The sequence below is a fragment of the Stegastes partitus genome, unplaced genomic scaffold (genome assembly GCF_000690725.1).
Source record: "Stegastes partitus isolate 25-593 unplaced genomic scaffold, Stegastes_partitus-1.0.2 Scaffold211, whole genome shotgun sequence".
Classification (NCBI taxonomy): domain Eukaryota; kingdom Metazoa; phylum Chordata; class Actinopteri; family Pomacentridae; genus Stegastes; species Stegastes partitus.
In genome coordinates, this window is record NW_007577942.1 from 237,760 (window position 1) to 262,415 (window position 24,656).

At 42.3% G+C, this 24,656-nt stretch overlaps 1 protein-coding gene across 1 annotated transcript in view; it reads left to right on the forward strand.

Annotated features, from left to right (window-relative positions):
* The window catches only part of hectd4 (HECT domain E3 ubiquitin protein ligase 4), a 41,216-nt gene that overhangs the window by 4,847 nt on the left and 11,713 nt on the right, over window positions 1-24,656 (forward strand). Inside the window, exons 2-58 of the mRNA XM_008280843.1 lie at window positions 729-1,282; window positions 3,506-3,595; window positions 3,680-3,807; window positions 4,512-4,620; window positions 5,687-5,825; window positions 6,236-6,406; window positions 6,511-6,703; window positions 6,822-6,983; window positions 7,353-7,466; window positions 7,554-7,694; window positions 7,787-8,022; window positions 8,133-8,275; window positions 9,754-9,824; window positions 9,921-10,026; window positions 10,134-10,254; window positions 10,365-10,493; window positions 10,913-11,037; window positions 11,485-11,638; window positions 11,748-11,851; window positions 12,032-12,230; window positions 12,351-12,470; window positions 12,579-12,683; window positions 12,776-12,939; window positions 13,117-13,362; window positions 13,886-14,078; window positions 14,302-14,406; window positions 14,522-14,614; window positions 14,701-14,869; window positions 15,186-15,321; window positions 15,417-15,561; window positions 15,685-15,851; window positions 16,028-16,174; window positions 16,270-16,454; window positions 16,661-16,814; window positions 16,903-17,183; window positions 17,319-17,505; window positions 17,599-17,680; window positions 17,803-18,005; window positions 18,177-18,312; window positions 18,507-18,689; window positions 18,814-18,978; window positions 19,080-19,249; window positions 19,477-19,592; window positions 19,682-19,785; window positions 20,164-20,325; window positions 20,716-20,864; window positions 21,005-21,084; window positions 21,365-21,528; window positions 21,704-21,941; window positions 22,043-22,179; window positions 22,270-22,396; window positions 23,034-23,171; window positions 23,399-23,535; window positions 23,635-23,795; window positions 23,886-24,067; window positions 24,163-24,368; window positions 24,467-24,597. Of these exons, the coding sequence (XP_008279065.1) occupies window positions 729-1,282; window positions 3,506-3,595; window positions 3,680-3,807; window positions 4,512-4,620; window positions 5,687-5,825; window positions 6,236-6,406; window positions 6,511-6,703; window positions 6,822-6,983; window positions 7,353-7,466; window positions 7,554-7,694; window positions 7,787-8,022; window positions 8,133-8,275; window positions 9,754-9,824; window positions 9,921-10,026; window positions 10,134-10,254; window positions 10,365-10,493; window positions 10,913-11,037; window positions 11,485-11,638; window positions 11,748-11,851; window positions 12,032-12,230; window positions 12,351-12,470; window positions 12,579-12,683; window positions 12,776-12,939; window positions 13,117-13,362; window positions 13,886-14,078; window positions 14,302-14,406; window positions 14,522-14,614; window positions 14,701-14,869; window positions 15,186-15,321; window positions 15,417-15,561; window positions 15,685-15,851; window positions 16,028-16,174; window positions 16,270-16,454; window positions 16,661-16,814; window positions 16,903-17,183; window positions 17,319-17,505; window positions 17,599-17,680; window positions 17,803-18,005; window positions 18,177-18,312; window positions 18,507-18,689; window positions 18,814-18,978; window positions 19,080-19,249; window positions 19,477-19,592; window positions 19,682-19,785; window positions 20,164-20,325; window positions 20,716-20,864; window positions 21,005-21,084; window positions 21,365-21,528; window positions 21,704-21,941; window positions 22,043-22,179; window positions 22,270-22,396; window positions 23,034-23,171; window positions 23,399-23,535; window positions 23,635-23,795; window positions 23,886-24,067; window positions 24,163-24,368; window positions 24,467-24,597 (8,957 nt within the window). The remainder of the gene's footprint in view (window positions 1-728; window positions 1,283-3,505; window positions 3,596-3,679; window positions 3,808-4,511; window positions 4,621-5,686; window positions 5,826-6,235; window positions 6,407-6,510; window positions 6,704-6,821; window positions 6,984-7,352; window positions 7,467-7,553; window positions 7,695-7,786; window positions 8,023-8,132; window positions 8,276-9,753; window positions 9,825-9,920; window positions 10,027-10,133; window positions 10,255-10,364; window positions 10,494-10,912; window positions 11,038-11,484; window positions 11,639-11,747; window positions 11,852-12,031; window positions 12,231-12,350; window positions 12,471-12,578; window positions 12,684-12,775; window positions 12,940-13,116; window positions 13,363-13,885; window positions 14,079-14,301; window positions 14,407-14,521; window positions 14,615-14,700; window positions 14,870-15,185; window positions 15,322-15,416; window positions 15,562-15,684; window positions 15,852-16,027; window positions 16,175-16,269; window positions 16,455-16,660; window positions 16,815-16,902; window positions 17,184-17,318; window positions 17,506-17,598; window positions 17,681-17,802; window positions 18,006-18,176; window positions 18,313-18,506; window positions 18,690-18,813; window positions 18,979-19,079; window positions 19,250-19,476; window positions 19,593-19,681; window positions 19,786-20,163; window positions 20,326-20,715; window positions 20,865-21,004; window positions 21,085-21,364; window positions 21,529-21,703; window positions 21,942-22,042; window positions 22,180-22,269; window positions 22,397-23,033; window positions 23,172-23,398; window positions 23,536-23,634; window positions 23,796-23,885; window positions 24,068-24,162; window positions 24,369-24,466; window positions 24,598-24,656) is intronic.

Sequence of the window (24,656 nt, forward strand, 5' to 3'; positions counted from 1 at the left end):
TCAATATCTGAAATGCTGCCTAAGTGCATATGAGGCACATTGTTTCACTTGTGATAGGCCATATACCAAATGTGCTTTGCTATCTCTGACCATTATTCCATAGTTCAAAGAACTGTAGAGGCAAGAGGTTATTCTGTGGAAGTGATTCATGATTATACGATGGAAATCTATTGACAAACCATAGGCATATTAAAAATGATCATCTTACTTTTACACTAAAATGTTGGCTGCAGATGAGCCAACAATGTAATACACCTTGAAAAAAGGCTGTGCTGTTTGACAGACCATCCTTTCCCCTGTTGTTTTCTTCAAAGATGCCAGGTCAAAAAAATATTGTTGTCATCTTGCTGTCTTAGCAGATAGAGTCTGGGTACAGCCAAATGTTCTGTGAAATTATATTCAGATAAACTTTGTACTCAGCTAAAGCACAACACAGAGATGTGTTTTACCAACAAATCCATGTCAGTAAAATTTCAATTCTCCACCGCTATGCTCCTCTTCTGTATTTGACCTCATACTTTCTGATTACATAGTCTCTCTGACAAGGAAAATTTAATTTGTATGTTGCCAGACCATGCCAGGAAATAACGGGTGTCATCTGTCCGCCACGGCTAATATGAAGTTTTTTTCTTTTCTTAAAGCTGCAGACAAAATTGCCTCTATTTAGACAGCTGTTAACGTAAGCTGTTTTTTTTTCCCCCTTGTCTTTCTCACCAATTCTCCTCTAGATTCTAACATTTGAGACGAAGAATCCGGTAGAGCTTGCTGAGCGTCTGCGTGCTGTCTGTGGGAATCAGAGCAATGCATATGCACGTCTGCTGGAGTACCGTCTCAATGCTCTGCGTGGCCTGTGGGGGGCGCAACGGCAGCTGGCCCTGGAGGAGCAGCAGGAGCGAGAGGGGACTGGAGGGGCTGATGAGGAGACCTTGGCCTTGCTAAAAAGACAAGGTCTGCTCCAACAACCCGAGCAGGCGCCCTTCACCTCCCGTGTCGGTCTGCTGCTGGTCTTCCCCCTTTTGCAGTCGCAAACTCGCAGTGACCCGGCGCTCTGTGGTGTCACGGCAGAGGTACTGCTGGCCTGCCTCCGGGACTGCCAGCCGCTCAGCCTCAGCAAAGAGCCCGCTGACTGCCTCAATGGCCTGGAGGGACTGCTGTGCTCCTGGCTGGAAGATGGTGCCCAGGAAGCAGGCCAACCACAGGGGCAGGCTCACACACAGATCCTCCACACTCACAGACAAAGGGAAAACGCTGCTGCTGCACTTGTCGCACTTGCCTGTGCCAGGTGAGGCCATACGTTGTCCCTTTGCTGCCCTACCTTCAAAATTCTTAGGATGCTTCTGTTGGCTCTTGTAGACAATGTATTCAACTGGCAATATTGACAAGCGTTTTTAGAGCAGCACTTCACAGAGCACCTATTGCTACTAACGAGAACTCAATGACACGTAAAAGCAGTGAAAATAACACAATTAGAGAGCATTTTAATTAGAAACATGACTGAGTTACTTTATTAGAAACTCTACTCACAAGCAAGTCAGTTATTCTTGGCAAGCAGCATCTAAAAATAAACACATAACTGACCATCTGATCAGTTTCTCTTTCCAGTGTACACACTGCACGAATGACCATGCTTCATTCAGTGTTTAAAACGACCCAACACACACTGTTGCAGTCTCACTTTAATGTTTGTATTGTGAGATAAAGGAGCTGCTGAACATTTGGTGATTGATATTTTTACCCTGAATCTTATGAGCATAAACAGACTTTTCTGCTCTCTGTCAGCATTATGCCAGTGCTGTGCTATGATATTCTGGCCTCACTACCAGAGCTTCCTGTGGTCTGAGATATGCTCTGTTAGCGTGAGCTAGTAGTGCTGTTTAAAAGTGACGCTTGTACAGAAGAGGTTTTGTTTCGCCTTTGGCTATAGCTTCATTATTCTACAGTTTGTTTCTGCAGGCCAGCAAGAGAGGGCTCCAGGGTGTGATAGGGCCATACATGCAGGGGTGACATATTGGAAGGGGTGACACTTATTCCTGTTATAACCAATGTTTGTCTTGCCATGCAAAAAAGCAACAATAAGACAAGAGGTTAATCCAGTATATCAGGCTTGATGATATTTTGTCTTTTCCCACATAGCCCACAGAAAAGCAGAACATTCTTGATAATTTTGCCCGAACTGTAGCTTCTGTTGGTGACAACTGATCTTGACTTGTCAAAACCAGAACTCTCCACTCTTTGTTCAGTCTCTTTTGAGGCTGAGAGCTCTTTGTTGTGGGGAACCATCGAGCCCTGCTGCCTTTTCACCAACAGTGGGAGCTAATTAAAGGGCTATCAGCTATACTCCCCCTCACCTCTGATAGTGTCGCTTAGTAAATTCACTATAGGCCTTTTCAGGCATAGGATACGTAACATTGCCGGCCCCATCAGTCAGTTAAAGTGACTTCAATCTGTCAGCAATCTGTTTCTCAGGGTTTTAATTTCAGACATACCCATGATGGTGATGACGGTTACGACATCCAATCAAGTAAAATTTTGTCACAACTTTTACTGAAAAGTGACCAAGATGTTCATTCGGAGAAAAAGGCAACACATTCAGAGAGCATCAGATTAATGGAAAGAAGCGCATTTCTGAAAGAGGCTTATGTGAGAGGGTTAAGTAAGCAAATGGCTTGCACAGCCTTGTGCTTTAATATCAGCTGCTGATAAGATGTGTACGTAGTAATCTATATAGGGTGTCGCTTACATAAAGCTGGTATATTGTGTTGTCTGTCGCCTATGGAACATCAATCAAACATACATAAGGCCAGATGTCCCAGGATAGGGCCAGTTTACTAGTAGCCCTGTAAAACGAGCGAAAACTCTATATTCTAGCCCCCTTGCTGTCACACCCCTTGCAGCTCTCTGACCATAAAATGTGTCATCATCATCAAAATAACTGTAAATAATACTATCATGTTGGCTGGGATAGGCTCCAACCCCCTACGATCCTAGTGAGGGTTAAGTGGTGTATAGATAATGAATGGATGGATTATCATGTTGTTATCTATCTTGACTTATTGTCTTTATGCCCTGTTAAGACTTTCCCAAAGTTGCAGTGACAAATCTCAGCTGCTTGTGCATTAGTGAATGCCAAAGTAGTACTTAAGTCATTCTCTCTTTATATAAATATTCTCACTGAGTACAGAATTACGATGTTCACTTAAGTTAGTCCGTTCTTGGATGAGGCAAATCAGTAAATGAACACTGCACAAACTGAAGTAGGTTGCTCATTACCCCCTGCAGACACTCATGGTGTAAAATTATCTCAGTGTCGCATTCTAATGGAAAACATTCTTTTATTCAGAGTCGAAAACATTGCATTTTAATTCCCAGCACATTACATCAGATCTCCTTCATAATTCAAGCCAAGTTATTATTATTCTTACAGTTCCAGAAATGCTTAACAATGAGCTTATACTCGTGTCTCACGCTGAGGCCCCTTCGACTAATCTGCCAAACTATTTTCCAGGGGATCTCTGAAGACCTTCATCCACACAGTTCACTTGCTGCAGAAACAAACCGATCTGGGCCAGCTCCCTGTGTCAGATGTCCTGTACAGGTGAGTGGAATACTTTGCTTTAACTAGAAGACAGATGTTAAAGATTTTCCCACCATCTAACACTCTGTGTCTCTCCCGTTTAAGACTTTTGCTTCTGGAAGGAGGCCCAGGCTCTCCATCCTGCCTCTTGGGAGGAAAACACAGTGTGTCCTGGGGTTTTGAGGACATGCTGCCTACACCTGATAATTCAGCTGGAGGAGCAGAGAGTAAAGGTAAAACCCTTTCAAGAAAATGTTTGTGTGATACTATATATATATATATATTTCTAACTTGGAGGTTACGGGAAGGATTAAGCTTATCGTACTTTCCATCACAGTACCACCCATATCATAATGCCGTCTATTTTATTAATTTACCTTGAGATTGTTATAATCTCCTTTGTTTGAAATGCATCTGAAATCCCAGTTACAATAAAGGATAGTGAGTGCATTGTCCCATGTAAGTCTCATTTGGCCTCATTTTACTACATAAGCACACATATTGTGAAGAGTTAAGTTAAAACTGAACAAAGGAGTAGCGACTGAGTTTCAGAGGGTAAAACAATATTGAGGAGGAGAGAGTGATGTGTCACTTTCCAGCAATCAATCAACTGACCTTGTAGAGTGACAAATGCTGATCAGGGTACATATCCATTTATGATCAGCCATAAAGCAAGTTTTATATTTACATTTTAAGCTGACCTTACATTAGATCTGTTCTGAGTCATTTTTGAGCAGATCTCTAATGGCATCGCAATATTCAACAATGAGAAATTACACAAAACATAGACATGGTCCACCTTGATTTGCATCTTAATACTCCTTCCTGGTTTTTCTGAACTCGTCTGTTGATCCTCACCCCTATTTTTCACTCAATTGTCTTTGATATGTCCGTCATTTACCTCCTCCTGAATTCTTTTTGTGCCTGTGTCTTGCAGACACTGACCTAGGGCGCTGTCTAGCCACAGATGGGCTATATCTATATACCACTAACTCCTCTGGGAGAGGACTCAGCAAGCTGGGCTCTGGTTTACATGGGACACTGAGGTAATGTGACACTCCATCCAGCCTGCGTTCCTTTATCTGCAACATTCAGAGAATAGCAAGAGAGAAAGACAGAAGGAGCAATGAAACACTAAAAATATCTCTTTTCACTCACCCATCCAACGGCAGCAATGGGGCCACATTATCTCCTGGACATTTTTAAACCGATATCTGCAGTACACAGTCACATCCTCAAACTGTCTTTGATTGACTTAGTTGATTTTAAAAGGGACAAAGGGGCAGTCTGTGCTCTGCATCTTAATTTCCTTCTTTGGTAGCAAATTACTTGGTTTGCAGGCAGAGAGCAACTTCCTTCCACAAAGTGTCTTTAGAATGCAAAGGGTCTAGAGTTCACTTTTTTTCCCCTTTTTACTTGCAGAACAGCTTTCTGAAAAGATACAGGAGTCTGATTTATCCCAGTGAGTTTGCTGATTATATGCGAGAGGTATTTTTGTTTAGTTGAACAACCTAAGAAATAGTGATTAAAAAAACAAACACGTGACATATTAGATCTTTTACATATTTGTTCAAATAAAACCTTGTGAGAAGTTAAGAGGGAAGAAAATCACTATTTATGGCAGCTGTAAACAGCACATCTAAAATGTGACCCTAATTACACAATACTTTCTGCAACACATCAGAAGCCAAAAATGTTGGAAACCACTGATTTAATTGTAAAAAATGTGTTGTATTTGTTATTTTTTTTATTTTACTGTGCAAAATCCCCATTTTAAAAGTAACCGAAACTGTCAGATAAATGCAGTGAAGTAGAAAGTACCATATTTCCCGATTCAGTTAAGTGAAAGGTCAAAGTAACATCAAAATTTTACTTAGTAATGTAAATGGTGTTTAAAATAGAAAAAATAAATCATTTTATGTTAAGTAATGAAATTATAATATTTTCATTTTGACATTTTGTTGTCTATTGTTATGTGATGATTTGTGGCTTTTCAATTATTAAGCAATTTGCGTAATAATTTGATTCAGAACTATGGCTACCATGTCCAAAAATCTCAGCTAGGTCAAATATTAACTATCCAAATCAAATGAATGCTCTGTGTTTGTGTAGGGGCTTTGTGTACTGTCGAAATGAAGAGTTGGAGCCTGGCTGGGTGGTGTTCAGCAGCGGTCGACTCCTCCATCGTCCCTCCTCCTTTGATGCCAAGCCTCATCAGCTGTGCCAGGTCATTGACCCCTTCACCCTCCAGGTACTGTATACCTTTATTCCACCTTTTTGTATTTGATGTTGAATCATCCTGGAAGTCTTACATATTTAGTCTTGAGGCATTTAATTTTCCAAAGGTATCCTGTGTAAAGTAAATGCTTGGTCATTTTAATGCTGTAATGCAAAAATAACATGAATTTATTGCACAAACAAATCACAAGGCTTTTACTGGGACACAATTTCTCTTTATTCATTTTGCAATAAAGCCACAATGCAAATTCAAAAGATAAAGAGTAAAGTAACGAACATGTGCAGATTTCTACAGAGATGAGTGCAACATAAAATATATGCTCAGTTCAACTGTGGTCTCTTCTAATACAACAAGCTTTTAAAATTCAGTGAAAATGGCAAGTCTAGACATATCCAAAGCTAATTTTTCTGTTCCACATTCAGGTGTGCCAGATTGTGCCCATGCCAGCTCATCACTTCCCTGTGGGCAGCAGTATGACCACGCTGCACCTCTGCTCAGATGGAACCTACCTGTACTGGGTCTGGTCCCCAGCCAGTCTCAACGAGAAGACGCAAAAAGGCCATTCTGTCTTCATGGATGTCTTTCATCTGTCTGTAAGTACTGTACGGTATCCCCTGCACTATACTCTCAACAGTTTTTGGTTTGTCTGTGCTTCTATTTATTCTTTGATGTTTTCTCTCTCCTGTCTATGGTGCAGACACAGACAGGGTTGTGCGTTGCAGATATCTTGCAGGACAGGGTTATTCTTACTCGCAAAGAAGGCGAGTCTTCCAAGTGCTTGAATGAACTTCTCTTGAGTCGAATGTCACGCTTCCGGGCCTCCCATTCTGCCACATTGGCTGCTCTCACAGGCTCTGCAATCACCAACACTGTCAAAGAGGAACAGTCTGGTAATGGTAGAAACACTTTAAATCGTTCAAAAATTATAATGCTTTAATTCGCAATTTATATGGATGATATTGTTATTTAAATACTTTCCGGTGACACTTTGTTTCATTCTTGTCAAAGCTGTCAATACTAGCTGTGGACTCCCTCTGAAGACTCTCAGAAAGACCCCAATGTATGTGTGCGGAACCTATCTAGTAATGCTGGTCTCACCTCCTGGTGTATCTGGGAGCTCTGCCACACGCTCCCTATTTGGAGGCACCAGCAGCCTGTCATCACTCAAAAGTAAGAGCACACAAAGAGACAGATAAGTCCTTGTTGTGTTGAGTCATTTGTCATAACCTCTGACAGTTATGCTGTGATCTGTTTATGGAAAAATGAAACCAAGCGCTTTACGTCATGTTTAGAAAGTGCTTAAACATGTTCTGCATACATGTGACTAAAACGTGATGCCATTAGTAACGATTAATGATATTTACAACTATATTACAACACATCTAAATATGCATAACATTTAAAAACAGTAGCATGCTTTTTGTGATTTGATAGTTAATTAAAAATTTGGTAGAACATGGAAGGGTCCCCTTTGCTTTGTACTGTAATGTCAGTTCTGTGTTCTGTGCTTGCTAAACATGGCTGTTTGTTCTTGTTCAGTTTTAGCCTCCAGCTTGGTTTTTAACCTGGCTGATGGTCAGTTCAGCAGCCGCGCAGACCTCATTGATGCTCCTGGCAGTTCTCTAGGCAGAGGAGCCCAGGTGGCAGGGCTAGGTGAGTTCAGCTGTTGTCACATTTAGCTGGTATATTTTGAACAGTTTATGTAACTGACATTTATTTTGGTAATCTTTGATTTCAAAGGGGCATGTTATGATGCACTGAACAACTTGATCTGGACCTGCTCCAGTGACTACATTGATCAGTGGTGCAATCCTGGGAACCAAGCCTTTCATCATGTGTGCCATAGGCTCGGTGTCAGCCATGTCATCAAAGAACCCAAAGGTAGACGAAAACTGCCCTAAAAGCACAAGTTGCTCTTTTTTATTATGGCTAAGTCAGGAAATTGATCATCTACAAAATTTCTCTATTCACAGAGGAAACTGTGGCCACTGGCGAGGTGATCAACCAGCTACTTCATCATGTAGGTGCTATGTGTATCCACCAGCTCAACCTGCTGGCAGCCAGCAGCAACAGCTTGCCCCTGGGAGCCCTACTGGGTAAACAACATCCCATTGAGGCCCGTCACTTCAGCAGCATCTGTGACATTATGGAAAAGGCCATGGTCAATGGAGATACCTGCATCATTCGCTGCATCTTGGTAGTGTTCCAGGTCAGTTTTAGGTGTAGTTGGGGTGGAAGTTTTGCAGAAAAGGACTCACCTTTTTTTTTTTTGTCTTTAAGGTAATTTATTTATGTGTTTATTTTGTCTGTCTTCTCCAGGTAGTATTTAGGTTTTTCAATCCTCAGTCAGAGCAAAATAGGGAGAGTGTGCGTCGTTCAGGCCTACTCCTGTGGCAGCTACTCATGGCTCCAGTGGATCAGATAGGAGCAGAGATTCAGAGAGAGGTGTGCCTGGCCATCAGGTAAGTCATAAATTCCACATGAAATACAATATATTATACAAGGGTTGATCAAAAGGTTCAGAGATTGTGCCTATAAAAATCAAAAACCATACCTGACCTAAATTTTGCTCCCATTCATGTAGAATTAGTCTCTCTATTACCCCTTTTACACCAAGAAGCACCAGGTGCTAGTGCCGTGCTGGTGCCAGGGCTGGTGCTAAGTTGGTTCCAATCTAAGAACCAGTTGGTTTTTCATTGGCAAGGAGCCAAGTTAGAGCCACGACATTTCTAAGCGTAGTACACCAAAGTGGTAAAAGTACTGTTTTCCGCCACTGTGGTGCTACTGGTGGGACACAGTTGTACCAGCTGTCAGGGCGCAACAGTCGGGCGCAACCAGAGACGTGGTGGAGAAAAACGACACAAATCACTGCTTGTGTGTCCCATTCATTCATCAGTCTTGGTGGTCACAATAACCCCGCCCACAGCCCCTGACGTACTCAGTGCTTAGCGCTGGCCCAGCAAAGAGTTGGTGATTGCTAAGCACCAGTTTTGAGAGCCTGGAGCCAGTGCTTAGGCAATGGGAACACAAAGAACTGGTGCTAAGTCAGGCACTAGCACGAAACTAGCACTGGAACTGGTTTGATGGAAAAGGGGTATATGTACCGGAATACGCCAGTCCTGTTGCTTTGTCAGGGTTTCTAACGCTTCCTAGAAGTCCTGTTATGTGAACATGTTAAGTGTCATCTGTGATGGACACTGAAGCTCCTGAACTATGTCAAAAAGGTGACCCTTCAACTTGAATGTCATTTTGGGGAAGAGGAAGAATTTTTGGGCAACCAGCTATGAGGTGTAGGTTGACGAGAAGTGATGTTTGTGATGCTTTGGCAAAAAAAAAGAAAACACGTAATCACAGCACTGTGACAGTGAGCTCATGCATCGGAGCAGCTACATGCATTGTGCCACAGTTCAGGTCGTTTGTGCTAAATATTCTATATAGACACCTCTAACATGACAGTAGAACCTTGACGGTTTGACCCTGGGAGATTATTTCCTGGTGCACAACCACGTGAATGTTGAGGCAAACAATGAGCATAATCCTGGCTTTATGTGCCTTGTCTGGTTTTGGACCAGTGATGATCCTTGAACTGAAGGTTGGCTTTACACCATGTTGCTAACTGATGCAACATGGTGTCTTCTCTGCTCTAGTTTGTGATCCATGGAAAATCCTAAATGATTACCTCCCAGTAATCACTAAAATGTGTATAAGACAGGTCCTGATGTTGATAGTGCGGTGTCATGTGGTCCTCTGATTTGTGACAGTTACTGCTTGCACATGTTGCACATATGTGAATGTGATGCATTCTGTGCACACCCTCAACGAACAGTATCAAAACTTTTGATCACCCTTTGTATATATAAAACAGAAATAATAGTTAAATATTTTTGTGATCATGATGATATTTAGCTGGACTTTCTTTGCTTCCTGTTTGTTTCTGCAGCTCAGGCCTGAATACTTTGTATCAGGGCGAGGCTGAACTCAACAAACTGCTGAAACTGGTTCTAACTGAAGGTGAATTTTAGAAACACAGCTTTTAAATGATCAGGTACTTTCCATGGTTTTTGCCAATTATGTCTCACATGGTGCGTGTTTGTGTGTAATACTCAGGTGAAAGAAACAGTGGCCTGTCTCAACTTCGGGATGTCATCCTTACCAACTTGGCAGACCAACTGCAGAAAAATAGATTTGGAAGTGAAGAAGACGACCACTACAGGCAAGAAGCAGCCCTCCCCCAACACTATCTTTCAGTTCAAAAAAATTCATGGAGTTCCTTGGAGGTATAAACTTGTTCAATGTGACAGAAAAATCTCTCTTTTTCAGACTGAGTGATGAGCTGCTTCACTGTATCCTCAAGACTGTAGTGCGGGAATCATGCCTCCTCATTACCAAATGTCAGACTGTCGCCCGAGATGACTTCCAGAAGCTGCTCTCCACTGTGCCAGTATGAATATCAGTTCAGCAGCACTTAAATGCCATATATGCCCACTTTGATCGCAATGCTATGATAAATTGCACTCATACCAACTTGAACTGTTCATCTCATCTTTCTAGGTGGTGTCCCCTAGTTTGCGCTACCTCATGGCTGTTCAAAACCACCTCCTTAGTAACACCATTCTTATACGTCCAGATGATAATGATGACAGTGACAGCTCCCTACAAGGGGAAACAATGAAGGTACAGGTAAACATCCCCTTTAAATACCCCTTCCTCTGTGCATGTCGAGTCTGTTGGTGTGTCTGTCAATGAGAGAACAACCCACTTAACAGAGCAATGGAATATGAAAGTTCCTTGGGCATGCTACCTATTAGTTTGTGTCCATTGCAGTTTTAATTGTATAAGTTACCATAGCTATCTTAATTAAAGATGTGTTGTTTCTAAATATTGCTAACTATAGTTATTGATAACTTGATAAAAAAAAGAACAGTCTTCCCTGCAAAGAAAGACCCAAACTATACAAATATATAGAGTTTGTTTTAATCTGTTGACATACAATTAAAATGAAGATGCATGTACACTTTTCATATTGCATGAATGTAATTGTTGAAAATCTTTGAAGCAGTGTTACGTAAGTGTGGGCCTATTCTGTGTGTGATCCTCAGGAACTGCAAAGCAGCATCCTGTCCCTAGCAACCAAAATCCTGGTGGGATGTGATGAAGTGCTGGAGACCCTGCAGCAGGTGACCACAGCTCTGATTAACAGTGACATAGCTGACAGAGAAACCAGGTGAACTTTTAATTTAATCTTTTTTTTAAATTACTTTTGTAGGGTGGGAAAATAACCTTTTGTTCATCCAGCCACAGTAGCTGCTGCTTGATTCCTGTAAAATCTGCTCACTGCCTCTTATATAATGTTGCATGAGGAGACCCTTGAAGCCAATCTGGTGTCAACCGTATTACCCTAAAAACATACTGTAACTGACAAAAATAAAACCAGACATGATGTTCTCTTAGTTGGCTCTCATGTACTATTTTACCATGAAACAAGATTTAGCTAAACCTTACTAAGGCTCTATCCTCCTTTAAAAAGAATTAAATGGTGCATGAGAAATTATTTCTGGATGCAGGTCTTTCAAATCACTGTGACAGATTTCCCCATTTCTTCTGTTGCTTTTCTGCCTATTACCCATCACCTTAGCATTTGATTTTTCACTTTTCTCCCCTTTTTGTTCAGGCTGAAGGGCTTGGAACAGGTCACCAAAGCCACAATGCTCGGTCATCTGCTGCCAGTGTTGCTCACCTCGCTGATGCACCCTAACCTGCAGACCCTCACCCTCGCTGACGCGCTCATGCCTCAGTTGGTGCAGCTGGTCCTCTACACCAGCCAGGTTGGAGTTTTGTCAGTCGAAGCGACAGTTCTTGACTTAAATGAGATATGTTTCCTTAAGCAGAAAAATCCCTCATCATAAATGCATTGATTTCCACTTTGTTTTCCAGACTGCCCTGTTACTAAAGACTCAGTCTCCACTTTTTACTGAAGAGTCTTTACCAATGAGTGGCTCGTTAGGGCCGGGAGCGAAGGCATGTACAGCTGATGACAAGTGAGTTTTTCAAAGTTCTATTATAAGAATGTTAAAAATTGATTTACCATTAAGCCATCTAAACATTTTGCTCCACAGTTTATCATTCTAATGGTAAAGTTTCGATTACTTACCTATTATAGAAGAGCATGTTTGAACATATTCAATTTTTAAACCATTCATTTGTATCATTGATATTAGAATTCTTGATGAACGTGAGGAGCCAGGTTTCCTCACAGGACTGAAGATCCCTGCCCCGTGGGCTGCTGGGAAAACAGTCGAGACAGTTCATCCTGTGAGGGACAATTACAAGTTCAAGGAGACGGTACACATCCCAGGAGCCCGCTGCTTGTACCTTCGCTTTGATTCTCGCTGCTCCTCGCAGTATGACTATGACAAGGTGATGACTCCCATCATGTGCTTTGTAGCTTGTACATAAATTTTGTAGGATTTCTCAAGAATAGCAAAGCTCTAGTTGGGTATATGTTTTTTTAACCAAATATATTTTCTGATATTTCAGTTGGTTATTTATGCTGGTCCCAACACTAACAGTCGAAAAGTAACAGAGTATGGAGGAAACACTCTGGGATATGGCAGTCGCAGTGTCTTGGGAACAGGATGGCCCAAAGACCTTGTCAAGGTAATAGAGGCTGTTTTGCATAAGCAGATAAAGTGAACACATATTTTACATGCAGTCTTGAAGAGCAACCTTTTTCATGTTTGTGTCTCTGTCTGTGTCCTGTTTTAGGTTGAAGGAGACACTGTGACATTTTCTTTTGAGATGAGGAGCGGACGTGAACACAACACTCCTGATAAAGCCATGTGGGGGTTCTCCTGCACTGTCAGAGCTCAGGTAAAAAGTGGGAGCACTGACATGTCATACCGGCAATGCATGAAAATCAACAGCTCGCTCTGAAGATGCTGTTTGTTTGTTTTTTGTTTCAGGAGTCCTCCGAGGATGTCTCTGGAGGCCTCCCCTTCCTGGCAGACCTTGCACTAGGTCTGTCAGTGCTTGCCTGCTCGATGCTCCGCATTTTGTACAACGGGCCAGAGGTGACAAGGGAGGAGGAAGCCTGCCACGATTTGCTCTGCTCAAAGCTGCTGCAGAGGTGACACAGCAAAATGACAACACCACCAAATGTTTATTGATGATATTGACTGCCTCTTTGATAAATATAGTACGATGTAAGAATTACTAAATATCTTTCAGTGGAATGTAGTTGCACAGCAAAACTGCTGGCAGCCAAGATGACAAACAGGTGACAGGCTTTGTTTTTATTCTCAAGGTGTCAGTGGCAGGTGGAAGCAAATGGGGCCATCTCTCCTGCCCTCACGCCCAGCCCTTCACCTCTGCCACTCACTATTGAGGAGGACCGGGAGTTCACCTACCCCTCTGACGTGCTCATTCCACCTCCAGGCCTTATGCCAGGGACCTATTTTGACTTGCCTCGTATCCGCCTTCCCCCAGGGATTATGGGTAGGCTACGAGAAGTGTCTGGAAGAGCTCGACCACAATTCCGTCCCAGCATCAAGTAAGCAGTTCATTCTTTCAAGTTAACAGAGTATGCATGTGTCATCTCTATAAATGGCCACTGCACCCAAGTGGCAAAGACAAATACTCTGTAAACCCCAGCCATTCTGGTGTTTACAGAGTATACAGAAAAAAGAGACAAAGCAAATTGAAGGAAGTGTAAAAGGAAGTGTAGCTTTAGATAACACAGTTATTGTTTTGAGATTGAATTACATAATAAAATAAAAGCATTTTTTAGGAGCTGTCCACAATGATCAGAATATCCATCATTCCAAAAATAGAAAAACATTTAAAAGCATTTATGTTTCTTAAGGCTTTATTCATATAGTACATTTTCATTTCAATGTCAGTTACTGCTTTGAAAATGTTAGTTTCTCTTTCTATATTAGTTTGTATTTGTTCTTAAAAAGGGAGGTGATATTGCTTCAAAATGATTGCAAGAGGTTTACTTAATATCAAAGGTCTTGTTGTTTTCTCATCAAAAGCAGTTTATAACTTTCATATTCAACTATGTTTTATGTAAGGGAGGTGATCAGGCCAGATGTGATGGAAGAGGTTATAGTATCTTGCGTCATAAAACATCTAAGTCTGGTGGATGCCCTTCAATCACTCGTCAACTACCAGTACCGTGAGGATCATGCAGAGGAGTATGACCTGGTTTGTAAGATCATGGCTGAGACCTTCAAGAAGATCAATGCAATGGAGCGTCAGCTGCAGGTACACTCATGTTACACAGCCAGGTTGTAAAAACCAAGAAACAGCATGCATGGTGGTCATATTCAGATTTAATTATGTTGTTCAAGAACATTTTTTAATGAATAAGGTTAGGCTTGACCAGAAGACCTGATTTTACTGGAAAAAAGTACACAAGGTTACCAACCTGAACAGAACCAAAGAGTACAGTATCTCTGTGTCTAATTATCTGCTGTGTTGCTCTCAGAGTGTAGCAGAATTGGAACAAAAGTGGCAGAATGAGGTGGAGGAGGCCCAGCAAGGAAAATTGGAGAACAACACTCCATTCTTTCATGACTACCACTTCTTTGAGGTACCCTGCCCTATGTACACAATTTACATGTTTCACTGAAGAGATTATACTAAAATCAGTCCCACATGCTGTGATCTTAATTATTTAATGTTTTTATTTTCGTTTTTTGCAACAGAACAAAATGAAGGAGCTGGAATTACTTTGTTCCCTGAAGGAGGTCCCACTTGATTTTAGTGACTTGGAAAATGTTGTCCTTGCTTTGAGGCAAGTATTTAAAGATCATGTTGTTTACCTAATGTCAGTTGTTACAAGTCATTTCATGCTCTAACATAATGTATTTCCTCAAACAGGGAGAAGTTCTTTCAGGAGGTGAACATTACACACATCAGAAGTAGCACCCCGCTTGCCAAAACTAAAACACTGGTGAAAAGTCTGATGAACCGCACTGAGCTGCTGCTCCATGTTACGATCGCTCCACATTGCAGAAGCCTAACCACTACACCGGCTGGCACACCTGGTCCAGGTACATGCTCACCTTTTTATCTCTTTTCTTATGTTAAAAATGGCAATTTCAAACGAATGTTTATTGCCCAATCCTTCACACTGCTGAAACGTCCTTGAGCAAGTGTTTTTTTTAAATCTGTGGTGACAGTTATGTAACTCAAGCAAGAGTCTGACTTTAAAAAATTTTTGAAAGTACATTATGTGATTGCTCTGTTTCTTTCAGACAGTAATTTAATAATCAGTTAATAATTCCTTCATGATTAGCTGTAAATTACCTCAAGTAATCATGTTCCAAGAGTTAAATTTTTACCCAACTCTTTTGCTTTTTATGTCAGCCTCTAAGTCAGTGTCAGATGCAAAGACAGTGATCCCCATGGTGAAGCAGCCAGTCTTCTTGCGTAGCATGTCTGCACCCTCTGACCTGGAGATGATTGCTAACCAAGACCTGGAGTTTACACACGCTCCACAAAGGTATTTGTCAGTTTGTGTTTAATAGATTGTGATTAGAGAATCATAGGAAAGAAGGAATGTTGAATTTCATCCTTGTTTTCTTTTTTAACGTTCAGGAGGCGACACCACCCTACCAGCCACCGGAGCAGCTCATTTACCCTGCTGCAGTCTCTAGCCATAGAGGACTGCCGTGACAAGCCAACATACAGTGTGCTACTAGGACAGCTCTTTGCCTTTATTGGGACTACACCTGATCAGGCTGTAAATTTCTTACTCATCACTCTGTGCTTTTTATATTGAATTATTTGTTGCCATAGCTGCATGAAAATCAGTTGGTGAATTCTGGTTTGGCATTGAGATATTTTATACCTGTCATGTCTGTAGGTGTCAAGCAGCAGTTTCCTATCTGCTGCACAGACACGTTGGCGACGAGGCAGCACACGGAAACAGGCCCTTGTTCACATGAGAGAGTTGCTCACTGCTGCTGTTCGAGTGGGTGGGGTCACTCACCTTGTGGGGCCTGTCACTATGGTACTTCAAGGTGGCCCAAGGTAAGACAGGAGGAGAAACCACAAATAACAATCCGTGGCCGTGGCCGCTCTGAATGTGCACACATTCTACTGAATTACTCATTCAGAGGATGAATTGTGGTTATCATATTAAAATATAACAAAAAAAATTAATTGTGGCTCCTCTGGACATCTGTGTTCGCGTGCCATCTGTGCAGGATTGAGGAGCTGACCTGTGGTGGGATGGTAGAGCAGGTGCAGGAGGCCTTTGGGGAAACCATGACGTCGGTAGTGTCACTATGTGCTCGCTACCCCATTGCTTGTGCCAACAGTATTGGCTTGCTTTGCACAATCCCCTACACCAGGCAAGCAAATCCATCTTGAATTATCTCTCTTTTAATAACTCTGTACTACTCGGACCTCGATTGCTTAGCCTCATTTGTTCTGTGTGTTATCGTAGGAGTGAGGAGCAGTGCCTCGTTCGGAGCGGGCTGGTTCAGCTAATGGATAGCCTGTGTAGTTTAAGTGGTCAGAGAGAATGCAGCTCAAATGAAAAGCAGACCAAAAAGCAGAAGGTGGCCACCATGGCTTGGGCTGCTTTCCAGGTGCTGGCCAACAGATGCATCGAGTGGGAGAAGGTGGAAGGTATGAAAAGTTTGTTCTGTAAGTCTCTGTAGTCTGCTCATGTGTGAACCGCAATCAAGTAAAATATTTTCGTGTTGATCCAAAAAAGGGCCTCAGTAACTAGGTCACTTTTAAGGTGTTATTTCTTTTTCACAGATAGCTTGAAGTGGTTAGGTGTATGTTGTAATGATAGGTTGGCAATCATTATTTCTTTTTTCTTTTTGAAGGTGGCTCCACAGATGCAGTTCACTCTGGTCTGGCAAGGCAGGTGTCCAGCCTGCTGACCAATCACCTGGCCAGAGCAACAGAATGCTGTGGGAACCAGGCAGCTGGCAATGATGCTTTACAGGATGTGCTCAGTCTGCTCAATGATCTTTCCAGGTAAAGCTTAGATCATGTTTGCATTTATATCATGTGTGTGTGTTTGTTCATACAGTGTACATATGCATCCCTTTGTTTTCTGTTCCAGGAGCCACATAGGGAAAGCTATTCTGAGCCAACCAGCCTGTGTCTCGAAGCTTTTGTCTCTGCTACTTGACCAGAGACCCTCCCCAAAGCTAGTGCTTATTATTCTGCAGCTGTGCCGAGCTGCTCTGCCTCTCATGAGTGTTGAAGACTGTGGTAACGTGGCTCTGCCTTCATGGAGCTACTCTATTAACACTTTAGATGCCGAGCAACAGGATGCCAGTGACCCAGCCTCACGTATTGCTGCCTTGCTCCTAGCTAAGCTGGCTGACTATGTAGTACCAGGTTTGTCTCTTCTTCCTTAGAGTAATGAATGTGCACATGTGCTCTTTTATCAAAAATTGACATGCCAAAAACATGCAAAACCAGACAGTTTTTCCTGCCAATTCCTAATTCTTTACAATATTTTCTCTTTGCCAGGCTGTCAGACTCTTCTCTCGCCCAGCTCCTCTGAGCCAGATACTAGTCTGTCCCGTGCCAGTTCTAAAGGGGCTCTCAAATCTGATGATGTCGGGGAGGAGGGAGAGGCAGTTGATGGCAAGCTGTCAATTTTTATCCACAAGAGAGAGGACCAATCATCTCATGAGGTTCTACAACCACTTCTTAGGTATGATTTCATCTAATATCATTAATTTTACATTAGCAAGATTGCTCCCAGTTTCTCTGACTTGAGTGTTCTTCCACTCTCTCCAAACTGTAGCAGCTCTGAGGGGCGTCCCTTTCGCCTTGGCACCGGAGCAAACATGGAAAAGGTGGTAAAGATGGACAGAGACATGACAAAGGTAAGAGTTTTGTTATTAGTAAAAAAAAGAAAAACACAAGCAACACAAAATTCGAAAGTGTTTTATTTACAGTATGAAAACTAGTGTTTCTATGTCTTTGTCTAATTTTAATCCCTCCCCAGAGTGGAAGCTGTGAGGTAATCACAGAAGAGGCATCTGCTGCACTGAGGAAGGCCAACAAGTGGGCACAGTCTGGCCTGATAGTGAGCGTTGGTCCACCTGTGGAGACTTTGGCTCAAGAGACGGCTGGGGGCATTACAACTGGTGACAAGAAGAAAACTGCTCAGACTGCTGTTTGTAGGGACAGGAATGCTGAGTTGGCCAGGTACTGATTTGATATACAAGTAAACATTTCAGTAGTTCAACTACTCCACATTTCCAAGGCAATCATATATGCAGCAAACAGATTATGCTATATTTTAGTCAACATGTGTATGTAGCAAACATCAGTCTTGACTGTGTTTTGACATCTTTTCTTAAATTCTGTCCTGAACAGGTCAGACCCCGTCCGGCCATTTATCAGTGGCCATGTTGCCAACAGTATGGCTGCTGAGGTTATTGCTCTGCTGCATAGTCTGCTCACTGCTCCCGAGTCCAACACCGCTCAGATCTGGACAAGCACTGCTGAAAAAGTAAAGCATTATCATATTAATATTTCTCTTAGTAACCATTATACATGGTATTAGTAACTGGTGCTGTAAGCTGCAGCAGATTCTCACTATTTGATTCTGCATCATTACATATTATTCAAATGATTCCTATTGAGGTTGACATCTATTTGACCCTTTAATTGTGATAAAGGTAATGCTTTTTTTCTTTGTGGTAGGTGCTTTCCAGAGCGCTGATGTTTATCCCTCAGCTGGGGAAGTATGCAGAGAGTATTCTGGAGAATGGCAGCAGCAGTGGGAGAAAACTGGCCAAACTGCAGGCTATTGGCAGACAGGCTGTTGCTGCACTCTGTGCCCTTGGAGGCTTCAAAGAAACTATTAAGATTGGTTCTGAGGTCCAGGTAAGTTAAAGGAGACAAAATACACTGAAAATCCATGATAAAAGTACATTAACATGATGTTATATTTTCCTTTGAAAGCACTGAAATGGTAACTGCTGGCATATTTACTGGAATTTCTCTGCAGGTGGTAGGTAAAGGAGTTCTGGGTAGTGTGGGCATAGTTATGTCCATAAATGAGCAGGAGGGCATTGCTACAGTTAAATTTCCTTCTTGCGAGTACAGAAGAGCCTGCAAAGCCTCAGACATCCTGACAGTACCGATATCACGCCTTTGCACTCCCAGATCTGAGGTAAGAATTCCAAGATCTGACACTGTACAGTTAATATTGTGAAAAATTGCAACCTGAATCTCATTTGTGTCTCCTTTTCACTCCTGGCTCATCCTAAACAGGCTCTGCCCCTCTACAAGCTCTCAATCACAGAAAAGGTGGTACAAGCAGTGCAGTCCATGCTTCTGCCACAGGAGGGCAGTCTCTCCATTCACACTTCTCTACCAGCTACAGGAGATGGCTCCAGTCCGGTAATGGCTGCAGTGCGCTTGCTGGCTGAAATCAGAACTCGGTTAGTAAACATTTAAATAGGCTTGTCTGCCAGTTCTAAATCTCCTCATTTTGAAAGTTCCAGATGATGGTCTAGGGTCGAAAAGGGTTGTTTTTTTTATCCACTCTACTTAAAATGTGGGTGCTTGTATTCCCTTTAGAGTGTAGCTCTGACTATCTGATGTGATGTTGTGGAAAAAATGAAACAAAACAAAACCACAAGGCCCTTGATGGTGTTTGTTTTTACAGGGCATGCCTGGTGATGGCTCAGCTCCTAGAGGATAGCTCTTTCTGTGAGGAGTTCATTCAACAGTGTCCAGCTGCTGTCGAAGTTCTCAACCTGGTTGCCCAGGAATGCAGCCCTGGTGAGCACGACATATCATTTCAGCAGTCAAAACAACACTATACCATGTTGGCAGCCGTATGTCTGACAGATTTCTGTCATCTTGCGCAGGGGAGCGTCTTGGCATGGTTGAGGCTCAATGTGAAAGAGTGAGAATGTTGTACCGGGACTGTGCTCGGCCGCCACCTCCACCACTGCAGACAGACAGACGCCAGGTGGGAGTTACAAAATTTATAGTACAGTTTGTTTTGTTTTGGTTTTTTTTTCTTTAATTTTTGCAGTAACCACCAGAAAACAAAAAAGTTCCCCTCTTGTGCAGTGTATACCTGAATCATCATTGAAGAAGGTGGAAAAACAATGTTATGTGTGCAGGAGCCTAAAAAAGTGTTAACTAAGCTTTTACATTATCAAAGAGAAACTGGCTCTAGTCTTAAGAAAATGGTGAAATCTCTTTTACATTAACTGAATACTGATGATAATTATAGTATGAAATTATTATAAGATTGTATTATTAGAACATCTTAATGTTTTAAAGTGTCAAATTTGTTGATTTCACTTATCTCCTTACCGCTTTGATGTACATGTCTTTCCAGCCAAAGGAGATCACTTGGTGTCCATCTAGAGTGTTCCCTCCAGTCCGTGCCTGCATGTTCTCCTCACGTCTGACCTCTGTCACCTTCTTGGCTGATCCAAGTGCTGGAGGTGGACTACCCAGAGGCACATTCATCTATGCCACATCTCCTGTACCAATCCAGGTGGGCACATTGCAGTTGAATGCACCCTTGCACCAACAATTAACAAGGGCGGCTGTGGCTCAGGTGGTAGAGCGCGTTGTTTTCTAATTGCAAGGTTGGTGGGTCAACATGTGAAAGTGTCCTTGGGCAAGACACTGAATGCAAAGTTGTTTCCAGTGGCAGGCGGGCACCTTGCATGGCAACTCTGTTGCAATTGGTGTATGTGTGTGGGAACGGGTGAATGAGAAACACATTGTAAAGTGTACATTGTAGAGTGCCATATAAGTGCAGACCTTTTAACTTTTACAATTGTTGTCTAAGTTTGTTTGTACTGTTATTCGTCAAACAAAATCATGCACCTGTAGTGGAGCATGTCCACAGTCATTAATTTGCTTGTTTTCATCCCTGCAGGCACCGTCCTTTTACTGGGAGATAGAAATTGTTTCCTATGGAGACTCTGAGGAGGACAGTGGCCCAATTGTGTCCTTTGGTTTTGCCACAGAGGCGGAGAAGAGAGACGGAGCATGGACAAACCCCGTTGGCACATGCCTGTTCCATAAGTATGTTCATCTGCATATTAAATCTGAGTGACTCCATCTTTTTTCCCTCTGCTCTGTCTCTGACTTGATTGCTGACTGCTATTCTCTTTTGTGTCATTCGGTCTCTGTGCGTCTGTCTCCCGTCTGTCTGTGTGCGTCAGTAATGGTAGGGCAGTGCATTATAATGGCTCCAGTTTGCTGCAGTGGAAGAGTGTCAGGCTGGATGTGGCTCTACTTCCTGGTGAGAGAGGAGACAAAATATGTTTCCGTCCATATACAATCAACTGTTTCCTTTGTTTGATTTAGTCAGCTTAGAAATCCATACAGCATTGTATGTTATGGATTTGAAATAAGCTCCTTAAAAGCATTGTATCTTATCTGGCTGCTCTTTCAGAAAGCTATTTTGCAAGCATACCTTGCTTCTGTAAGCTTAACCTTTGTTAATATGTCTTCAAATATGTCATTACCTGTTCGCATTATGTCATTACTGAGTTGGTAACCTTCTATTTGCATAAACATAGGTGATGTGGCTGGAATTGGCTGGGAGCGTTCTGAGGGCACTCCTCCACCCCCTGGCCAGGCCCCTAAAGGCAGGGTCTACTTCACCTACTGTGGTCAGCGGCTCAGCCCTATTCTTGAGGATGTAGCAGGTGGAATGTGGCCCCTGGTACACATTCAAAAAAAGGTGAGTGTCTCTTGGCTGAAATGGTGTTAAATCTTCATATTTGAACTGTTATTGAAACTTGTATAACCTGATTGATCACTAGTATGTATTCAGTCTTTTGCTGGTCTTCCTTCAGTGTTAATGTACATAGTCTTATGAATCATACATTTTTTTCTTTTTCTCCTTTTCTTTTTAGAACTCAAAGATCCGTGCCAACTTTGGAAACAGGCCTTTTGCATACGCAGAAGGCCAAGCACATAGAAATGCGGCTGACTTGTGTGTAGACCTTGCAGAGGAAATAAGTGCAAATTTTGAAGCACTCCCCTTTGCTATGGCCTCAGACAGCGATAATGATGCAGGTGCAAGTGTTACTTCAGACTCTGGCTCTCATGGACCCCCTTGTCGGATCGCAGCTGTTGCAGTTGCTCAGCAACGTATGTCTCTAACAAATTTACATGCTTTTCCTTAATTTTAATAAGCTTGTAACCTTTGTACACTCAAACTGTTTTGTTCCCATCTTTTCCTCTGGGTACAGAGTACAACAGTGACCTGTCGTGCCATTACAAAGTGGAGCTGAGCTATGAAAACCTGGTCACCTCTGGGCCTGACCCTCATCCTCCACCTATTGCAGATGATGAGAGCGATGATGAGGATGATGATGATGTTCCAAGGGTGAGTAGAGTCTCCACTGCTGCAAACTGCATTCAGGATGTCTTATGCTTGTGTATGTCATTACTTACTGTGATTTGGTTTTGACTTCAGGAGGATCACTATGCCCTTCTGGTGAAGGCCTGGGAGACCAAAGTGTTCCCTACAATTCGTAGGCGATTCCGTAATGAGGCTGAGAGGAAATCTGGCCTGGACCAAATCAAAGGAGCTCTTCAACTGGGTAAAGAATAAAAGAATATCATTAAGACTTGTATTGCCAACATAATTTGACTGAGACAAGAATCAAACAGTTCTGTAGATTTAAGAGATTCAAGATGTTGCATAAAATGAATTTGTGTTTAAATCTAATCATGAATGAACACAAGCAGAATGAATGTAGGCTGTAAGCTCCTTGAAAAGCCGTCAGAACTATGACATAAATCATAATAGGTAGAAAATATTTTGATTGAACAAAAGGAACAGAATAGAAATGGAAATATAGAAAGAGTACGAACCCTAACCCTACCTCTGCTGCATTTTGCCTTCACTTCACTTCACAGAAACACACTTGAACTGTTGAAACACTTTAAAGTTTATTGCTTGTAATTTAGGTGCACTCGTGCAACAAGGAATTAATTATCCTTTAACAAATCCGAACAAGGTGGAATAATTATAGTGCTACAGTCTAATTGACACGAAATTAATTGGCAAAATTAAATAGCATACTTAATAGACTGAACGTGGGACTCGAATGTCAGAATTTATTAAATGAATGAGTGACTCAACTATACCCTTTCCAAGCTTGTGTATCTTATGTAGTACTATTATGTCTTACTACTTGAGCTGTGACACTCTGTGGCGTGTTTTACTGCCAACAGGTATGGTTGACATTGCAAGACAGACAGTGGAGTTCCTGTATGAAGAGAATGGTGGCATTCCTCGTGATCTTTACCTCCCGACTATTGAGGATATCAAGGATGAAGCCAACAAGTTCACTATTGACAAAGTCCGCAAAGGTACTAGAGAAATTATCCAACTTCAGTAAACACTCAAAGTGCTGTTTTAAAAGGCAAAACACACCTTTAACCATTTTAAATATATGTGGGACTAAACATACTTGTGGTCACTTGCTCCTACAAGAGATAAATGCACTTACTGAAAATCGCATTGGATAAAACTATCTGCCAAAGGAATACAATGCAATATAATGTAACCTTGGTGATAACTTGCTTTGTCAAAACAGGATTGACTGTAGTCATCCGCTGCCCTGACAGCAACAACACCAACAGCACAACAGGGGGAACTGCACTGCCAAAATTTGCAATCCGGGGAATGTTGAAAACTTTCGGTTTGCATGGCGTGGTGCTGGATGTGGACTCCGTAAGTACAACACTTGATAGCAAAGAGTTTTGTATCCTCAAAACAATGTATTAATCGACTAACTATTTTGTATATATATGTGTGTGTGTTTTTGTTTAGGTAAATGAACTGGTGCAGGTGGAGACCTACCTGCGAAGTGAGGGTGTGCTGGTGAGGTACTGGTACCCAATTGAGATGCTGGAGCGCCCACCTGCTGGATCTCGACGCACTGCAGCTAATGGCTTAGTCTCATTAGACAGTAGCAACATTCAGATTCATAGGTAACCTATTGATCCAGTGGGGATGCTCATTGTATATCTGCATCCTGCACCTGTGCTCAAAATCACTTCTATTGTACTGCTTTGCTTCAGGGAACTACTTCGCTGTGAGAGTGCGCTGGCTCGATTATACTGTCGTATGGCCTTGCTCAACATCTTCGCCCCTAAGAATCCCCACACCTTCACTCGTCTCTTTCACATACCTGCTATCCGTGATATCACCTTGGAACACCTGCAGCTTCTGTCTAACCAGCTGTTGGCTCCACCCCTCCCTGGTGAGTATAGATAGGTCTTGTGAACAACTGAAGCTGTCAGTGTGATGTAAATATTACATTCTGTTTTATATATGAAGGTTTTGTTCTCCCTGCAGATGGCACTATTAGTTCTAGTTCCATTCTGTTGGCTCAGTCGGTGCTTCACAATCTTGAGGGCCAAAGCTGCTCCCCCACAGACCTATTCTATCAGGGCAATGCTCAGCCCATCCGGGAGTGGTTGACAGTGGCCATCACTCGTGCCTTGCATCAAGGAGAGGAAAGTTTACTGGAGCTCACAAAGCAGATCTGCTGCTTTCTACAGGTCAGCTCAGCCAAGCAGTGCTAGATTTAAGATATTTGTGTCTGAATATATACACACACCTTCCTAAGCTTCTCTGATAACTTTTGTCACTTTGACAGAATGCACCAGAGCAGTTTACATCAGAGGAGTTCCCTGTGACAGAATCAAAGGTTAGCATGGATGTCAGCTTTCCAGGTGCTGCATTTGTGATCGTATCCTGCAAGGAGAGCCAGCTTGGCTGCCGCAAAGAGTGAGTTAAATTGCTGTTTCAAACTTGAGCAATGCATGATGAATTCACATTTCTTACCA